General features: G+C 36.0%; 1 protein-coding gene across 4 annotated transcripts in view; it reads right to left on the reverse strand.

Moving 5' to 3' along the window:
* Positions 1-20312, reverse strand: part of LOC105466499 (progesterone receptor) — a 116977-nt gene that overhangs the window by 17025 nt on the left and 79640 nt on the right. For 3 of the 4 annotated variants that reach the window (XM_011715462.3, XM_011715461.3, XM_011715460.3), the window contains 2 exons: positions 13054-13211; positions 130-10075 (listed from right to left, as the gene is read on the reverse strand). In XM_011715462.3, the coding sequence (XP_011713764.1) occupies positions 9920-10075; positions 13054-13211 (314 nt within the window). In that variant the 3' untranslated portion in view covers positions 130-9919. Of the gene's footprint in view, positions 1-129; positions 10076-13053; positions 13212-20312 lie in introns of those variants that run through there. The other variant, XM_071075503.1, reaches the window with a different exon arrangement.

Consider the following 20312-nt stretch of genomic DNA (forward strand, 5'->3'; position numbering starts at 1 on the left):
ATTGTACAAATTGAAATGTTGGTTATAAATTTAAAATGACTGGTAAAGAATGCACTTATAATTGGTATGTGTCTTGTATGTAATTGTATTGAGGTTTTAGATGCTATAATTCACTAATAAAGAGAGATATAGAAATTAGTTTATTCTTTATTATCACACGGAATAACAAGAATTAGAGCTAAATTCACAATATTTTTAAAGAAAACATTATGTGAAGATGATTCATTTCAAACCACCAGCCAATTTAACATAAAACACTTGTCAAGCTGAGTAGACTGTTTTCTTATGCGAACCACAAAATATTTTCTCTGAAATCTACACTTAGTTTAAAAACAGAGATGGGATTTTGCATATTAGCTTGAAAATAAGTACACGGTGATGATATTAGGTGCCCACTAGCACCTAGTTTTTACAGCTTTGCATTGTCACCCAATCACTGCCAGGGACCCAGCCTCAGGCATACACAGACGAAAGGACAGTTTCACCTTCTCAGCAAAAACCTTCACATCAATTGTCAACATACTCTGAAATGTCTTTTTCATTCAGAAATGAGCAAAGTGTATGACTTTAGACTCAAGAAGTATATAGTGCTAAATATCTTTAAAAGTATAACTCTGGACAGTGTACTCAGTGACCTACTATTTACTCAAAATAGGGTAGTAGCATTAATAACTAAATAGGTCGTGAGTCATGAGAAAAATTCCCTGCATCTCTTGCCAAGTATTAACACTAGTTTTACTAACAAGCAATGGGGTAGATAACTGAAGATTTCATCAACTTCAACACACAAAAAAGTGAATATCTACCATGTGCAAAACGGTCAAAGTATTTTAGGGGAAATATAAAACATTACATAGAAAATAAGTATGTGATGATACCGTTAAAATCCATGATCACCTAATTTTTACAGTTTTGCATCTGTTACCAGCTAGTGCCAGGACTGTCAGGCACACGTGGATGGATGAAGAGTCTTACCCTCTTGATAGAAAACCTCATGAATTCCCAAAGCACTTTCAAAGTATATGCTTATTTGAAATAATTAATCTTTGTGTTTTTCTGTTTGGCACCCGACCTTTCTCCTGGTCAGTTGGAGGCATATTGCTCTGAGGATAACTGGAATTGTTATAGCAGAAAATTCAAAGAAAGTCAACATTCAGCTTTTGACGTCCTCAATTGGTGTTTGAAATCCACAGAAAGGCAAGTCTGGAGATTAAGTCTTTCTCAAGTGAAAAACAATGTTCTAAATCTCAAAGGTATCCTTAAAAGGTGGACTTAAGCATCGAAAGCTACTAGGACTAGATGAGAACTCATTCTAAGACCTGACAGAAGCTTCCAGCACACAGCAAGAGGAAGTGAGGGCCTTTCATGATTCAGAAGAAGGAATAGGTAGGGCAAAGAGGACAAATGCCTACATTCTGAGACTGAAACTTGAAGGAGGTGAGATTAAGACAAAGGGAAGTCCAGGAAAATCAAGACTTTTATGCTTGCCCGGAAACTCTGCAACATCTTAGAGAAACTTGGATTTAGTGTGGTGGCAGCTGAGTGGAGGCTTAGCAGGCAGTGGTAAGCCATGGCTCTCCTGGAGGGGCAAGGTGACTCCACAGCAGGGCCAGATGAGAAAACAGCTGGGCCTAAGAGGAATGAGGAATCTGCTAAGCCAGCAAGAATGGAAGTTAGCAAAGTCTCAGCACTCTGCAGTGCTGAAGCTGAAAGAATAGATAAATTCACAAGCCAAAGACTTAAATATGAGACGACAGAAATGGGTTCTATGACTCGGCATAACTAACAAGGGACTGGCATATGGCCAGTGAAGACCTGGAGAAAGAAACCTCCTTCCCACAGCTACCATGTTCACATAGAAAGCTTCTTCCTTCCCAGCTGCTGTCTGGTTAGTGGAACTAAAAAGGAAAACCAGCCCTTGATGGAAATTGAATGAGGTAATCCAAAAATAAGGCTCTTTTAGATGAAAAAAAGATGGAAAGATTCTTAAGTGCCAAGTTTTCTCTTCAACCTATTGCTCACCGGTGCTTCCTCCTCAGCTCCAATGCTGTGGAGGGCTCATGAAGTCATGACACTCTACCGAGAATTTAGCTCTTTTTTTGGAGTGGGTATACCATTTTGTAATTCCACTTGATAATGGCATCTGATTATTTGATCATGGCATTATTATTTGTATACAATGCAGCAAGAATTTTGTTTTTAATGTAGGCTTTCAAATGGGCTTTGATGGAACTTTGTTCCACAGAAGGAATCTCAGATACGGCTTTTTAAAAGCCGAGCCCAGCCATGGATTCATAACATCAAATATCTATGAGTTAGGTGAATTCCTCTCCTCTTGAAGTTTCAAGAATCTATACAAAGAATGTGTTTATTTTGCATGGGTTCAACACAACTCAGTTCCTCTTTCTTTCTCATTTTCTGAACCTTGAGCTGCTTAGTCTTACCTGTGTATATAGACCTGGACTTTGAGGTTGGACAGAAATGCAAAGGTAGAGATACAGGTGGAGTGGTACAGATTGTTTGGATAGATAGAATTCTGGGACTTGGTAAAACTAAGTTTTGTAGTTTTTGTTCTCTTTCTTGAAAAATTTGTAATTTCAACACATATGCAAAATAATTAGATGTCTGGCCTTGTGTTTGACAATTTATATGGCATATTTTGTCTCCTTTCGTCAGTTCTGTCAATGTTCCTATGTTATATCTTCCAAAACCCTTCTGGAGAATTAGAGAGGAGGTCATGATCACCTACAACTCCTCGTGTTTATGACCATCATTTTCACCAAAATAGTGCAACTTCCTCAAAAATATTCTTCCTGCTTCCAGGATTAGTCATCTCCAACTTTATTCTCCATATTCCAGTGGGAGTCTTCTAAAATATTCATATGAATTGTGCTGCTTTCCTGTTTACAACAGAATCAAGTCTACACTCTTTAACATGCTGTACAAGGCCACTGATTATCTAGACCTGGCTTTCTTCTTCAGTCTCATCATCCATCCCCACCCTATATTCTCTCTCCCCATCAGGTTTGTGCATATGTTGTTTGGGATACTCTTTTCTCTTCCGGATCCCTCCTGTTTGGAATACTTCTCTTCTTGCCTTTGGCATCTCCTCACCCTGCATGTTCTGCTAATTCCTAAACTGCTTGTAGATCATGGCTTAGGCTTGACTTTTTTCAGGATGCCTCTGCTAACCCCTAAATTCAAGGTAGGTGCTCCTCTTAGGTGCTCTAGTAGTTCCCTGAACTTTCTCCAGCATAAGCACTCACAGTACAATATTGTAGCTGTTTACCTGTCTTTATTCCCCACCCAACTCTAAGCTCGGAGAAGGAAATGCTGGTTATCTCCACAGTCTGGCATAGTGACTGGCATACAACACAGTAAAGGCTTCACAGCTAGTTGCTGAGGAATAAAATGATGCCTAAAGACTTTTTTTTTTTTTTTTTTTTTTTTTTTTTTTTTTGAGACGGAGTCTTGCTCTGTCACCCAGGCTGGAGTGCAGTGGCCGGATCTCAGCTCACTGCAAGCTCCGCCTCCCGGGTTTACGCCATTCTCCTGCCTCAGCCTCCCGAGTAGCTGGGACTACAGGCGCCCGCCACCGCGCCCGGCTAGTTGTTTGTATTTTTTTTTTTAGTAGAGACGGGGTTTCACCGTGTTAGCCAGGATGGTCTCGATCTCTTGACCTCGTGATCCGCCCGCCTCGGCCTCCCAAAGTGCTGGGATTACAGGCTTGAGCCACCGCGCCCGGCCGCCTAAAGACTTTTCAACAAAAAATATTTAAGTTAATGTTTTAGATAGCCCTCCATGTAACTTTTGTAAATCGTATTTAATCCTCTCAAAATACAAAGAACTTTGATATTTTCTTCTGTTTCTTTCAAATTTCAGTTAAAAGCTTTTAACTTAAAAAAAACCCTTTGTGCTGATTTTTCTTATAAACGTGCACATCTTAGAAAAGTTAAAATACACAGAATACTAAGATCAAAAAGAGATACTTTATTGGCTAAAGTGTGGAATTCTAAAGTCTGCCATGTGAAAATATCTTCCTATCCCTAATCATAGCAAATACAGGGCTTACTAGTTTAGGTAAATTCTGGAAAGTATTTCTACCTTATGGAGAACAAGCAGAGCCACATCTCTGTTTTGACAAGAATATGGTATGTTTGAATTAACTTTCCACGTACCTTTTTTGGTTATTCTCATGAATTTTAAAGCCCTTAGAAAAAGATAAGTGTATGTAATATATTATGACCCCAAAGCTCTGGATCTTAACCTAGTTTAGGAAACCTACGATAGAAGACCATTGACTAGCTATTATTTAAAAAGCAATGACATTTTATACTATCAAGTTAAGGCTACACAAAATATATCAAATCGGTGTGGATATAATTGTTATTCATGCTGCTCAGCAGCTTTCACTGATATGTCTTTGAATAACAGAACATTAAGAAAACAAAATAACTATTTCTTAATAGAAGTAGAGTTTGGTGGATGGATACTTCAGGGTATAAACTTTCCTGGGGGAGGAGAAAATAAAAGGTATTTTTCGTGGCAAAAAGCTTAAAACCACTGCTGTCTAAAATAATTCATAAGAACAAAAACTCAGATTAGTAAACATCATAGACAAAGAGATCAGAAGCTTAACATATAACTGACAAGACAAAAACACTGAAGTGGGCTTCATTTAGAATAATTTATATCTGATAAATTGAATACATCAGTATTTGATGTATTAAGAGCAATTTCAAAAGATAATAAAAATAAGCTATAGCATATGTCCCGAAAACTATTTACAATATCATTTGAATATTTTATTCATGCCTATCTAAATATTGACCAGGACATTAACGCCACACTACAGAGTTACTAATCTGTACATTTTCTTTAATGGACAGAGTATGCTTTCTTAGCTGCCTGATTCATGTTTCTCTAAAAATGCTTTATCAGTTAAAGTTTTCAACCAGCTTAAAAATAATGCCTCTCCCATGTCTCCATGAGTGGAAAAAAAGCAAACAAACCTGTGTTTAACAATAAGGTCAGCATGACATAAAGCAACAAGAGCCAGTAAATCGAAAACGAGGCTGACATTCTGGGACTAGGCCAGCAGTCCTGCAATAGTCTTCCAGACTCCACAGCTGCATAAGGCTGTGGACAAGCTTGGGCGCAGCCCCTGGGCATGTGACCTGAGCTCTGCCTTGGAATGCAGTCAGCTCCAAGGAGGAGAGCAAACCCCTTGGTGTTTTTCTTTGCTTTGGTTATAGGATATTCAGAGAATGTATGTATTAAATCATTTCTGCCATGAACAGCTGCTGTGTTTAACTTAGTACCAACACCCCCAAATTCTTAAATTTTCTCCAGTGACAGGGTGGACAAATTGTTGAAGAAAATTGTTCTTTCCTGCTTCTTTTCAGTTTTTAAGGCCATATTCATTCTAGGCTTAACTTTAGAAGTATAGGTTCTATTAGCTACAGCTAGCTGATGGTCTGTAAGGCCTTCTTTCCTGAGTTTATTAATAAATAGGGATGTGAGCCAACCTGAACTCAATAATCTAGGCCCAGTTCAGCTTAGATTCATCTTATGGATGTTGACTAATCTGGTTTGGATTATATTTCATAATATGGGTGAGTAGTCAGTTATTTTACTGCTTTTTGTTTAATTTTGGATTTAATAAGGACCACAGAGTGTGGAATTATGGTACATTAAATAGTCCGCAGATGCTAGGGAGAAACAGAGATTGGTCTTTTCACTCAGCCATGAATAAGAAAAAAACAAACCACAAAACCTAGGTGATGTTCTTTTCATTAAAAATCATTTCATGACTTAGTATAGTAAGGATAAGCAATTTAGGACTTAATGAACTTTTGCTACATCTGGCTATGTATTTCCTGTAAATTTTAAGAGATGTAGAAATTTCCCACATCCAATGGCTTCTGAACAGGCATACTTTGGGAACAAGAAACTTAAGCCATTACTTGTCTTCTTGTCCACTTCACTTTATCAGTGGGGACCACAGTTGTTGAGTTATTGAATACAAAAATAGAGTATCTTTAAATTTGAAAAAAATATGTATTTTGCAAGTTTTGAGTGCTTCTTACGCACAAGGCTCTAGGGTTGTAAAAATATTTAAAAGGATTCATATTCTATCCTGACTTCTGATGTGTGAAGGATAAGTATGGATGACAGAAATTGCCTAGGTACTCACAGCAAAAACTAAAAATGTAATAGCCATCCTACAAAAGGAATACAAGACAGATTAAAGCAGACATAGATTTCTTGTGGGCATCTTACATCATAACCTTCTTAGGGATAGGAAGTTATTTTTTGGGTTGATGACTTCACTGTGATTTCTAAACCCATTGTTCCCTTTTGTGGAATTGTTGCCATAGTAAAAATAATTTCAGCATGGGTTTTTGTAGGGGCTATGTTCTAGTCAGGCTCTTCATTCTAAAAAGACACTTAAAATGTTAAAATCAGTGTCATTATTTTAAAATACCTACAATGAAAGAGTGATAGCCTCTTTAGATCTTTGATAAAACAGGCCCTAAACTCAAAACACTGTATTTTTTTCAGCAGAATAAATTACTTGAATACTTTCAGCCCTAATTTTAAATGAATTCAATCAAATATATCATAGCATATGGTGACATAAATAAAACAATGAGACTTTCTAGAACCCTGGTTTCACTGTAGAAAATAGCCAGTTAGTTTGATAAAATTATAGCCAGAACTATGGCTTAATGAAAACAAAATAATAGCAATTACTATTTCTGAACGCCTGTATACATTTTTTTGGTTTCCATTTCTACTCATTACAAAGCACTGGGCAAAGGCAGGTTTAATCAGAGAGGTTAAATAACTTGCTTAATCTCATCCAGCTAGTAAGTGGCAGAGAAGGGGGGCACAGTCCTACGTCAGCTATCTCCACAGTGCCCATCATCAAACACATGACTAGTTGTGGATAATTTAAGTTACAGGTTGACATGCCATGGCTACTTACAAGGCATAGTTTTGGCAAAAAAATATTGTTCATCATATTTCCATATCACCTGTATAGCAATAAATTATCTTAATGTTAAATGTGAAAAAATAGCATAGCATTGCCTTATTAAAAAGTGCCACATCTTTAAACATTAAACACACACAATTGTCACATAATTACTGATAATGGAGGTATAATGCTTTAGACTCAAATGGCTTTTCAAACCTTTTTACGGAAAATATTTTCATCTCAAGAATCTATTTCAATAACCTTCAAGTATTTCCTGATATGTAACCTGTCTTCTTATGATTTAGTGTCATTTTAGAGCTACCAGAAAGAACATGACCTGTAAAATGAAGATAATGGTTATGATGACTAAATAGTAATGGAGACATCAGTAGATAGGACTTTGTAGAGAAAAAGATTTAGAAATTAGATATTTTCCATTTGGTGAAGCCATATTCTTTTTAAAAAGGTATTTTATTTTTTAAGCTTAGCATTAAATATTAAATCCTAGTGTTTAGACAACTACATTGCAGACAGAGATCAACATCAAAGATATCAAACATTTTAACAAAAGCCAAACCTGTGGCCACCACATTCTATTCCCTCATAGTTGAGTGAAATTAGAAAATTTTAAAGTTATGATGGAAATTAAATCTATGCTGGTGGAAATGATTTATATCATCAAAATATTGGTTTAATTCAAAGTAACAAGAATGAGATAATAAAATGACCACAACATCAACTGTTCCCTGAGTCCATCACTTAAGTATAAAGGGCTAATAATATTGTTTTTGTTTCTTGGGGGTTTTTGGATAGACCTACATTCATTTTCTTATGTCACACAGTTCATTCTGAGAGGTGTCACTCTCACAGAGGTAGATTTCCTGTAACTATTATATTTGGGAGATGTTAAAAATACTTCTCTTGGGATGACGTTTGTGGGGAAAATATACTGAAAGCCTTTTCAATAAGATTTAATGCAAATGAATTACTGACACATAAAGGTGTTATTTAATATTTACTTTAAAGTTAGTACCTTTGTGCTGCACATGTATCAGTAAAATTGTCTGTAAATGTTTTGCGTCTATCTAGTATATGTTGAGTGTACAGATATTAAAACGCCTACCTATCAGGCACTGTAATTTATACCTACTACTGGACTGTAACTTTCCTGAGTTAGATAGTCTTTCTTCAGCTCCAAATTCTCATAAGGCTTATTGGCACATTTTTCTTGTGCTAATATCAGGTACTCAATCAATATTTGTTGAATGAAATTAGAAATGAAGAAAGTTTTTATACTGAGGTTTACAGTACAAAACAATTTAAGGCTACGTAAACGTGAGAAATAATTGTTTTGTGGAATTTTTCTTAGGGAGAGAAATAATATTCCATTCATTCAGTTTAAAAACTTAGAACAAGAAATCTAAAGTATTGTCCTTAAGACACATAAAATACACTTCTATTCTTCTATGTTATAGTCAGTAAAGGGAGAGATCTCACAAAGTAGGAAGCAAAGGTGGAAAGTTTAAAAGTAATGAAGATATTTGATAAAGCATGGGAGAAGGAAGTGATAAAGTCATGGGTACAGAAATATGCAAAAATGTAACCAAAGAATGATCAAAATCTACTGTAATACCAAGACAGAGACAACATGTCATTCAACTCTCAGTCGACAAACACTATTGTCCACTTTATGTGGCTCCCAGACTCCTAGGAGAGTCACAATTGTAAAACAACATGCTACTGTAACTCAAATGTGCACAAAGTGGCAAGTGAACTCTAGAAGAAGGCAAATTACTGCTTGAAAGACTCAGAGATTTTACAGAAATGACATTTGGCTGAGTCTTGAAGGTTGAAACACGCATATGGAATTAGCATCAAAGGGGAAAATTCTGGCAGAAATTTGATGGTAAAAAGATCTGCATGGCTGAAACATAAGAGGAATTCATGATAGTGGAGGATAAAGAGGAGAAAGGTATGTGAATTGATACCTCCCTCCTCCTCCTCTCCCTTTCTTCTTTCCTTTGATTTGAAAAGATGTTAATAAGCTCTGACCAAAAGGAGCAATTGGCAGGAAAGATATTTTACTACTTTCAAAGGTGAGAGAATTGAAAATCAGTAAGGGTGACTAACTTTCAACATGCCACAGGTGGTAAGGAGTACAGTTAGGCCATAATCTTCTGATTTCTTATTTCCTCTTGTAATACCTCATTAGAGGACAATTCTCTCCCCAAAAAAGATTATTTTAAAAACCTACAAAATCCACAATACTATTTGTATAATGATATGAATCTACTTATTAACTTACTAAGAGATTTGTGTTTCCAATCTGGAAAATGGTCTTAACATATGAGTTGTTTTGCCTAGTTTGAAGAACATCAATCTATTTTAGTGGTTTTAAACTCTTTCTACATTATTTGCATTAAAAATACTTTTGAAAATCTGATGAAAGTTATGAATTTCATCCTCACACAAATATACTTAGACAAAATTTTGCATAACATTTTAAATGTTCATTTTTGGAAATATAATTGAGACAAAGGGAGTTACCTAGAAATAACTTATATAATAGCTTTGTATTATTACATGTAAGATTTTTTTTCTCTTAAGTAGATGATTTGTTAGATGCAAAAGTTAAAAATTCTCACCTACATGGTATGAAATAATATGGATAAGATATAGTTTAACAATTTTAGTACTTTTTCAGTCTTGTAAATTCTTCAAGAAAATATGGGTACACAAAACAGCTAAACATTCTAATTATACTTTATAAAGGAAAATAATTAGAACCTCACAATTTTTCTCTTAAATTTACACACTATGATATGTTATAAATGTAAGGCTTTCAGAAGAACATTATAAAAATTCAAGACCTCATAATCCTGACAAAACAAAAAGACATACCACAGAATTTAATTCTTTAAAAGAAAAAGATGACATTCACTTTTTATGAAAGAGAAGGGGTTTCACCATCCCTGCCAATATCTTGGGTAATTGTGCAGCAATAACTTCAGACATCATTTCTGGAAATTCAACACTCAGTGCCCGGGACTGGATAAATGTATTCAAGCAGTACAGATGAAGTTGTTTGACAAGCTGTTGGTTTAACAAACAAGTAGAAAACATGTAATAAAAATAATAAATTCATATGCTATTCAAATATGGCAACTTATTTTTCTAACTATAATATAAATACTTCTCAAGGTGTTTTCTTCTTACCACAATGAAAATAACTCCCACCATTTTCTAGAATAATATGTAAAATGTTACATACTTGTGATAGGACATTCTGATATTACGGAAAGATTTATTTAAATAAATGAAAGTTATTCATAATTCCACAGGATAAGCTGTGTAAACATTTTGGTATATTACTCAAGTTTTTTTTCTTTTTATACATGTGTACAGACATACCCAAATATACACACGATGTTACACATGTTTCATAAATTCTATTTGCTAATCTGGCTGTTTTATATAACATATTGATTCTTCCTATGCCAATAATCCAACATCGTTTAATCTAATTTTTATCAAAGTAATTCATGTGTATAGTGTTAAAAGCCAAGTAGTACTACATGATTATAAAAACAAAAGCAGCAGCAGCAGCAGCAATACAGCCTTGCAGTTTCCTGATAGACTTCTTCCCATCCCTATTCTAGCCCCGTAGACACAACTACCTTCAACTTTTTGTAGCCTGTGTCTTTTGATATTTATTTCTATATTTCCACTAAAGTTAGGTTTAGTTTCTACTATGGGAAATGAAGAAAATGAAGTTCTCTTTTTTTTTTTTTTTTTTTGAGACGGAGTCTCGCTCTGTCGCCCAGGCTGGAGTGCAGTGGCCGGATCTCAGCTCACTGCAAGCTCTGCCTCCCGGGTTTACGCCATTCTCCTGCCTCAGCCTCCTGAGTAGCTGGGACTACAGGCGCCCGCCACCTCGCCCGGCTAGTTTTTTGTATTTTTAGTAGAGACAGGGTTTCACCATGTTAGCCAGGATGGTCTCGATCTCCTGACCTTGTGATCCGCCCGTCTCGGCCTCCCAAAGTGCTGGGATTACAGGCTTGAGCCACCGCGCCCAGCCGAAAATGAAGTTCTCTTATACTAGACACTCTCTTCCTCAACTATGTACACGTTCTCTTCTTCCCAGAGAGAGCTTTTAGCTCAATTTTTAGCTAAAGGCAATATCCAGCATTTATATTATAAAGATTTTTAATGGTTTTCTGCTGGATTGCATCTCCATTCTTGTGACTCATTTTTATTTTGCAGAAGTGAATCACCTCGTGTTCTTGTTTGTTTTGTTTTCTCTACATTTGTCACAAAGTCATAGTCAAATGCGCCAACAGAATTGTAAAAATCACCTCAATTACAGTCATACTTACTGGTAATCTCTCAGTTCCATTTATTTTTCCTGGAGCTGGTATCCTAGAACCCTTTGTATTACTGCTCCCATCTAGACTACTGCTCTGCACAATTATTGTGTTGGGACATCACTTTGCATCTCTCTTGGGGTGGATCTTTGGCTTAGTCCCATGTTTTGTTGTAAGACATCCTATAGCAATTCTTGAGAAAGGTTGTATCTGAGGTAAACTCTAGGAGACCTAGCACGGTTGAAAATACTTCCATGCTGCCATTGTACTTGTTCGATGGTTTGGCTAGGTATGAAATTCTTTGAAGATTTTCTTTTCCGTGAAATTCTGAAGGCCTGCTCCACTGTCTTCTGGCTTCCAGTGTTGCTGCAGAGAAGTCCAATATCATTCTGAATCCTGATAACTTCTATGTGATCTGTTTCTTTCATTGCTGGTATACTTCAAAATTTTCTCTTCATTTCTGGCATGCTACAGTTTTACAATAAGGTACCTTAGTTCAATTGTGCAGTGCCTCTACACTGGACCCTTATTGTTAGAAAACTCGTGTATTTCAGTTCCAGCAACTTTTATGATTTCTTACATAAATTTCTCTCCTTGATTTTCTCTATTTTTTCTTCTGGACATTCCTATTAATTGGAGGCTAGAACTCCCTGGATACTAAATTTACTATAACTCTTCTTTCTAATTTTCCATGTTTTGATCTTTTACTTTTCCCCAGATTTTCCCTTCCATTTCAGCCCTTTCAGTGAATTTTTAATTTCTGCCTTTCTTCATTTAATTATCCAAAAGTATTTTCTTGCTAAATGTTCATTTAAAAAATGTTTTCTGTTCTCATGTCATGGACGCCATATCATTCTTATTTCTCTGAGGATGTTAGAAGTTTTCTTCTGTTCTCTGCACTGGTGTTTTTTTCCTTCAAGTGTCTTTTTATTTTGCTTTCTGCCTTTCATTTTAGAGGCTTTACTCAAATAGCTCATAATCTTGGCTGTCTGTTCATATTCAGGAGTAAGACCTCAAAAGTTGACCTAGTGAGTGGATAGCGTTTTTATGCCTTCACTGTCATTTTAATGTGATCTGAACATAGTAGCAATAAAAGCTTGTATTTCATATATCTTGACAAACCACAGATATCTTGTCTTAGTAATCCACTTCTGGTGTTAGGCATTTCTTGTTTGTTTTTCTTTTTTTCCCCTCTGCTATGGTGAACATCCTTGCATGTATATTACATTTGCCTAATTATTTCTTTAAGATAAATTCTAAAAAATAGAAACTTGAAAAGCATGCAAATTTTAACTTTTGCTATATATTGCCTGATTGCCCATCCATCAGCAATGCTATTTATAATTCCATTTAAAATGGCATGAGTCTTATTTTCCACACACATACCTTTGTTTTTACTATATATATAAAATCTTTTATAATTTTAGGCACAAATATTTTAGAACATATTCAGGAAATGTACCATAATTTCTATCAGCTATTAAATTACCCTCAAATTATACAAATACTTGTAAAAGAATATTTGGGTGGTCTATACTGAAAATGAAAACAAACTATATAAAGTCTGAGCAGCGTGATCCAAACACTTTTAAAATACAAGTATTAATCTGAGAAAATCATATAAAGTAAAATTGATATGTAACATTTAAAAAGTTATAGAAAATCAGAGAATAATCATTGATATTCTGGAATCAACCAAATACTTACATCATGCAAGTTATCAAGAAGTTTTGTAAGTTGATAGAAACGCTGTGAGCTAGACACAACTCCTTTTTGCCTCAAACCAATTGCCTTGATGAGCTCTCTAATGTAGCTTGACCTCATCTCCTCAAACTGGGTTTGACTTCGTAGTCCTTCCAAAGGAACTGTAAGAAGACAATTAAAAGTGGCAGTTATGTTTAAAAAGATGACATTAACAACTTATAACACATATTTGTAAGATATATAAAGATTTCTTCTGATATATGACTCTAGAAAAAAAACACCTTATATAGGAAAGAGATCATGTTATTGATAGTATCAGGACATATGCACTTCTAGTTCACTGGAAGAATATAAGAACTAATAGGTATAGTAAAGAACACTTCAGCTGACCTATTTTAGACCTGTATCAATGGATTCTGCATTTATCTTAGCATTTGCTCAAAAGAGCACCTGGCCTTATTCTACATGCTTCTTGAATACTTGGTTTGATTTAGTTTACAGCTGCATGTAATCTGGATGCTTTTTGTCCCCTTCTTTTTAATGAACACTTGGATCTCTTAGTAAACTTTTGTCTTCTTTATATAAATCTCAAGTATTTGTCATTAAGATTATTCCTAGACGATTTATATTTTTGTTGTAATTTAAAAAATTGCCTCATTAAATTTTCCAATGCCTTCATGCTGATATGGGAGAAAAGTATTAATATTTAAATATTTATCTTATATCCAGCCACTTTGTTACATAGGCATATCTTGGAGACATAGCTGGTTTGGTTCCAGACCACTGCAATAAAGGAAATATTGCAACAAAGTGAATCACATGCATCTTTTGGTTTCCCAGTCTACAGAGAAGTTATATTCACACTACACTAGAATGTATTAAGTGTGAAACAGCATTATTTAAAAAATGAACATAACTTAACTAAAAAAATACTTTATTGCTAGAAAACGGTAACAATCATCTGAGTCTTCCATGAGTCAAATATTTTTGCTGGTGGAGGGTCTTGTCTACATGTTGATGGCTGCTCATTGGTCAGGGTGGTGGTTGCTGAAGGTTGGGGTGGCTATGACAGTTTCTCAAAATAAGGCAACAATGAAGTTTGCTGCATCAGTTGACTCTTTTGTGAATAATTTTTCTGTAGCATGCAATGCTGGCAGTTTGATGGCATTTTACCCACAGTAGAACTTCTTTCATAACTGGAGTCAATCCTCTTAAGTCCGGCTGCTGCATTATCAACTAAGTTTATGTAATCTTCGAAATCCTTTGTTGTCATTTCAATAATGTTCATAGCATCTTCACTAGAAGCAGATTCCAACTCAAGAAACCACTTTCTTCGCTCATCCATAAGAAAAAACTCATCTTTCAAGTTTTATGAAACTAGTGCAATTCAGTCATGTCTTCAGGTTCTACATCTAATTTTAGTTCTCTTCTTCTTTTCACACATCTGTAGTTATTTCCTCCACTGAAGTTTTGAACTCCCTCAAAGTCATCCAAGAGGGATGAAATAAATTTCTTCCAAACTCTTGTTAATTTTGCTGTTTTCACCTTCTGCCATGAATCATGAATGTTCTTAATGGCATCTAGAATGATTAATCTTTTCTAGAAGGTTTTCAATTTACCCACATCCATCAGAGGAATCACTGTCTATAGCAGCTACAGCTTTACAAAATATATTTCTTAAATAATAAGACATGAAAGTGGAAAATTACTCTTTGATCTACGAACTACAGAATGAATGTTGTGTTAGCAGAAATGAAAACATTAATCTCCTTGCATATCTCCATAAGAGCTCTTGGCTGACTCGGTGCACTGTCAATGAGCAATAATATTTGGAAGTAGTATTCCTTTCTGAGCAATACGTTTCAACAGTGGATTAAAATATTCAGTAAACCATGCCGTAAACAGATGTGCTGTCATCCAGGCTTTGTTGTTCCATTCATAAACAGCAGAATAGATTGAGCATAATTCTTAAAGGCCTTAGGATCTTCAGAATGATAAATGAGCATTAGCTTCAGCTTCAAGTCACCAGCTTCATTAGCCCCTAACAAGAGAGTCAGCCTGTCCTTTGAAGCTTTGAAGCCAGAAATTGACTTCTTCTCTGTAGTTATGAAAATCCTAGATGACATCTTCCTCCAATGGAAAGCTGTTTTATCTACCCTGAAAACCTGTTTTTTAGCACAGCTACTTTCAGAAGTAGCGATAATCTTACCTAAATCTTTTGGATAACTTGCTGCAGCTTCTACATCAGCACTTGCTGCTTCATCTTATACTTTATGTTATGGAAATGGCTTCTTAAACCTCATGAACCAACTTCTGCTAGCTTCAAACTTTTTTCTGTTCCTTCCTCACATTTTTAGCCTCCATAGTATTGAGGAGAATCAGGGCCTTCCCTCTGGATGAGACTTAGGCTTAAGGGAATATTGTGGCTGGTTTGATCATCTATTCAGACCACTAATACTTTCTCCATATCAGAAATAAGGCTGTTTTGCTTATCATTCATGTGTTCACTGGAATAGCACTTTTAATGTCCTTCAAGAACTTTTCCTTTGTATTTGAAATTTGGTTAGTTGCTTGGCTCAGGAGACCTAGTTTTTAGCTTGTATCAACTTTTGACATGCCTTCCTCATTAAGCTTAATCATTTCTACCTCAGACTTGCAACTCTTTCTTTTACTGGAACACCAAGAGGCCATTCTAAGATTGTTAGTTGGCCTAATTGGTTTTTTTTTTTTTTTTTTTTTTTGAGACAAGGTCTTGCTCTGTTGCCCAGGCTGGAGTTCAGTGGCACAATCTCAGCTCACTGCAACCTCCACCTCGCAGGTTCAAGCAATTCTCCTGCCTCAGCCTCCTGAGTAGCTGGGATTACAAGTGTGTGCCATCATTTCAGACTAATTTTTGTCTTTTTGGTAGAGACAGGGTTTCACTGTGTTGACCATGCTGGTGCTGAACTCCTGACCTCAAGTGATCTGCCCACCTCAGACTCCCAAAGTGCTGGGATTACAGACATGAGCCACTGTGCCCAGCCTTGGCCTAATTCCAATATTGTTGTACCTCAGGGAACAGGGAGGAAAATTACAATTTCTTAAACCTATATTTATCCCATGCACCCCAATCAAAACTTGGTTTCCATTTCCCCTAGAAAAAAAAGGCCAGAGATACAAAGTTATGAAAAACAAATAAGTTCATTCTTTGGTTTTTGAGTTTTCAGGATCTTGTACATAAAGGGGACTGTGAAGAGTAATTCTGGCAATTCAGTATATCTATGCAAATTTTTGTCAATTGAAAACTCCAGTATGTACATCTATATGTATATCTAGAACCTCTTTTTTTAAAAAAATTGTATACATTTAAGGAATATCTGTGCAGTTTTGTTACGTGAATATATTGCATAGTGATATCTGGGCTTTTGGTATAACAATCACCCAATAATGCACATTGTATCCATTAGGTAATGTCTCACCCCCGTCCTACCTTTCCAGCCTTCCAAGTCACCACTGTCAATTATTCCACACTCTATGCCCATGTACATGCATTATTTAGCTCCCACTTATAAGTGAGAACATGTGGTATCTGACTTTGTCTCTGAATTGTTTCACTTAAGATAATGACTTCCTGTTCCATCCATGTTGCTGCAAAAGACACACTTTCATTCTTTTTGATGTCTGAATAATATTCCATTGTGTGTGTGTCTGTGTGTATGTATATGTGCAAATACATCACATTTTCTTTATCCTATTATCTGTTGATACACACTTGGATTGATTCCCTATCTTTGCTATCATGAATAGTGCTGCAATAAACGAGTGCAAGTATCTTTCTGATATAATGATTTCTTTTCCTTTGGGTAGACATCCAGTGGTGGGACTGCTAGATAGAATGGTAGTTATATTTATAGTTTGAGAAATCTCCATATGGTCTTCCATAGAGGCTGTACTAATTTTCTGGAGCTACTTCAAAGAGCAGTCATTTCAAACCTTCACAACTCTCTTTAAGGTTACCAACCAATCCCTATATTTCCCTCAGCTGTGTAAATATGAATGTAAATTTATTTTTTCTCAATTTGTTCATGGCAAATCCCTTTACTAAGATTTTAGTGTAAATTTTTTTTTTTTTTTTTTTTGAGACAGGGCCTTAATCACCCAGGCAGGAGTACAGTGGCGCAATCATGGCTCACTGCAGCCTTGACTTCCTAGGTTGAGGTGATCCTCCCACCTCAGCTTCCCGGCTATCTGGGACTATAGACACTTGCCACTACGCCTGGCTAAATTTTTGTATTTTTTTTTTTAGAGATGGGGTTTTGCAAGTTGCCTAGGCTGGTCTCAAACTCCTGGGCTTAAGCTATCTGCCTGGCTTGGCCTCTCAAAGTGTGATTAGAAATGTGACCCACTACATCTGGCCTTTAGTGTAATTTTGGTGAGAACAATGGTAAAAATGTTTGTTCAACCTACTGTCTATTCCTGGAGATTTATATTTTCATTTTTAATGGCAAATGAGAGGTTTAAGTTCATAACTACCAAATCATCAAAGTTTTACTTTGCCAATCTTCTTGCATTTATAAAAGGTATTTTCTACTTGAGATTGAAGATTATTTCTATTTCTTCTAGTTTGTTTTTTAATTATTTGAGTGTTTACATTTAACTCAATTATCTGTTATTCAAGGATATAATTTGAGCTATATATCCAAACTTTTTTTTTTCCAAATATAAAACTATTTTTCTTAACATTTATTTGTTTCATACTCATTGATTTGTGGTTTCCACTATACTATTTATGTTCTAATATATACTTGTCTGATTTGCCCAAAAGTTCAGTATATCTCTTCTCCCATGCTGTATTAATTATAGTAGCTTTCTAATTCCATGCATGTTTTTATAATGCTTATCTATTTAGTTTTAAAAATAGATTTTCAATAGGTTTGTCAAATTCACCCTCTTCTCCCAAAATCTCATTAGAATCTTGATTAGAATCTGTGGAAAGCATAAGTACTATTCATTAAATAGTTTCTTTTTCTTTCTTTTTGTGAAGTGGCAAGTGGCTAAAAATCTTACTCTCTATGGCATGTGAGTGGAAGTTGTACAAATCTCACTTGCTTTTCTTACCACTGCTCTAGTGATCGCCTAAGTTTCTAAGTGACAACAATGAGCAGTGCCTCCCTGTTGATTAATTCCATTGTTGTTTAATCCCCCAGCATAATGTTGCCTATCCATAAACAGAGAATTATGTTAAGGATATAAGCCAATTTGGAAAATCTAGGACTCTGTGGCATAAGGGCTATAGGATTCATTCCTTCATGCAAAGAAGGGCAGGAGCTAATTACGGTGTTATTAAATGTATTCCAGTGGACTCTCTGGGCCGGTTCCACGTGAATATTCTTTCTCCACTTGATGCTCTGTCACCAAATTAGGCTTGAAATTCCTCGTCCAAATAGGGTTCCCAAGAGAGTTATGTATTGATCCTTGTCTTTGCATAGATTCCATGAGGAAGCCTTCATTTTAGGGTTTAGCTTCCCTGCCCTTCCCTCCTGATCTGCACCCCCCAGCCATTTGAGATTTGTGTCTTAGAAAGAAGTCCCTGTAATGATGTTGCTGAGAAAGACCTTAGGCTCACCCTCGGCCTGAGGTCTTAGCTCCCTGTGGTTCTCACACAAATCACAATGAATCAAGGAAGCATCGGTTTGTACATTTGAGGGATGATTCTGCCTATGCAAGGGTCAAAGCAGTTGCTTTTTCTTTCTTTTTAAACTTCCCACCCAGACCCTTGGGGATCCACTGAGGCAGAGGTAAGTATGTTCCTTGGATATAAGAAAAAGTGGAATGGATATTTGCCTGTCCTTCTGGCGATCAACGCAATGCTTTATAAAACATCATTTCCTCTTTCTTCTGGGCCTATAGCTAGGCTGTATTTCCCAGCCTTTCCTGCAGCTTAAGTGCCTTGGAATGTGGGTGAAAGTGATGTATGATAGTTCCAGATCTAGCCTTCAAAACCTCTCTCACTCAGTGCTCATTGCTAGTCACGTCCAATAGAGGTTTGCAAGCCACGAGGAAAGGGTGGAGCCACTGGCTAGAAGGAGCCTGGGCGTTTCTTGCTAACTCACTGGACTGTGTCTGTGATAAAGAAACCGCTATTATATTAAGATGCTAACCTTTATAGTTACCTGTTTTAACAATTTATCTTGACATCACAAAAATAATTCTAAACAAAATTATGTATTTTATATAGCAAATACTTTGGGGATGGGGTGAGAGTGGTGGTAGAAAAGAGTATGGTTTGTGCTTATCCAATATTAATTGCAGTCGTGTATCACTGAATGATGGGTATATATTCTGAGAAATGTGTCCTTACACAATTTCATCATTGCGTGATTGTCACAGAGTGTACTCACACAAACCTAGATGGTATAGACTACTATACACCTAGGCCTTGTACCTAGGCTATGAACCTGTACAGCATGTGACTACTGAATACTGTAGGCAACTGTAACAGAGTGATAAGTGCTTGTGTATCTAAACACAGAAGGGGCATAGTAAAAATCCAATATAAAAGATAAAAATGGGACACTTGCATAGGGGACTTAACATGAATGGAGCTTGCAGGACTGGAAGTTGCTCTGCGTGAGTCAGTGAGTGAGTGGTGAGAGAATGTGAAGGCCTAGGACATTACTATATACTACGATAGACTTTATAAACACTGTGCACTTAGGCTATACTACATTTATAAAAATATTTTTATTTCTTTTATAATAAATTAGCTTTACCTTACTGTAACTTTTTTACTTTATAAACTCTAGTTTTTTAACTTTTTGACTCTTGTAATAACATTTAGTTAAAAACAAAAACACATGGTACAGTTCTCTTTCTTTCTTTCTTTCTTGTTTTAGAGACAAGTTCTCACATGTTGCTTCGGCTGGACTTGAACTCCTGGGCTCAAGTGATCCTCCCAAGTAGCGGGGACTACAGGTACATGCCACCGTGCCTAGCTTTCTTTCTCTATATCTTTATTCTATAAGGTTTATCTACTTCTAAATATTTTTTTTTTTTGCTTAAACTTTTTTGTTAAAAATGAATACCCAAAACACACATTAGCCTAGGCCTACACAGAGTGGGAATCATCAATATCACTGTCATCCACCCCCACATCTTATCTCACTGGAAGGTCTTCAGGGGCAGTAACACACATGGAGCTGTCATCTCCTAGGATGACGATGTCTTTTCTGGAATCCCTTCTGACAGACCTACCTGAGGCTGTTTTGCAATCAATTTAAAAA

The sequence above is a fragment of the Macaca nemestrina genome, chromosome 12 (assembly GCF_043159975.1).
Source record: "Macaca nemestrina isolate mMacNem1 chromosome 12, mMacNem.hap1, whole genome shotgun sequence".
Taxonomy (NCBI): Eukaryota; Metazoa; Chordata; class Mammalia; order Primates; family Cercopithecidae; genus Macaca; species Macaca nemestrina.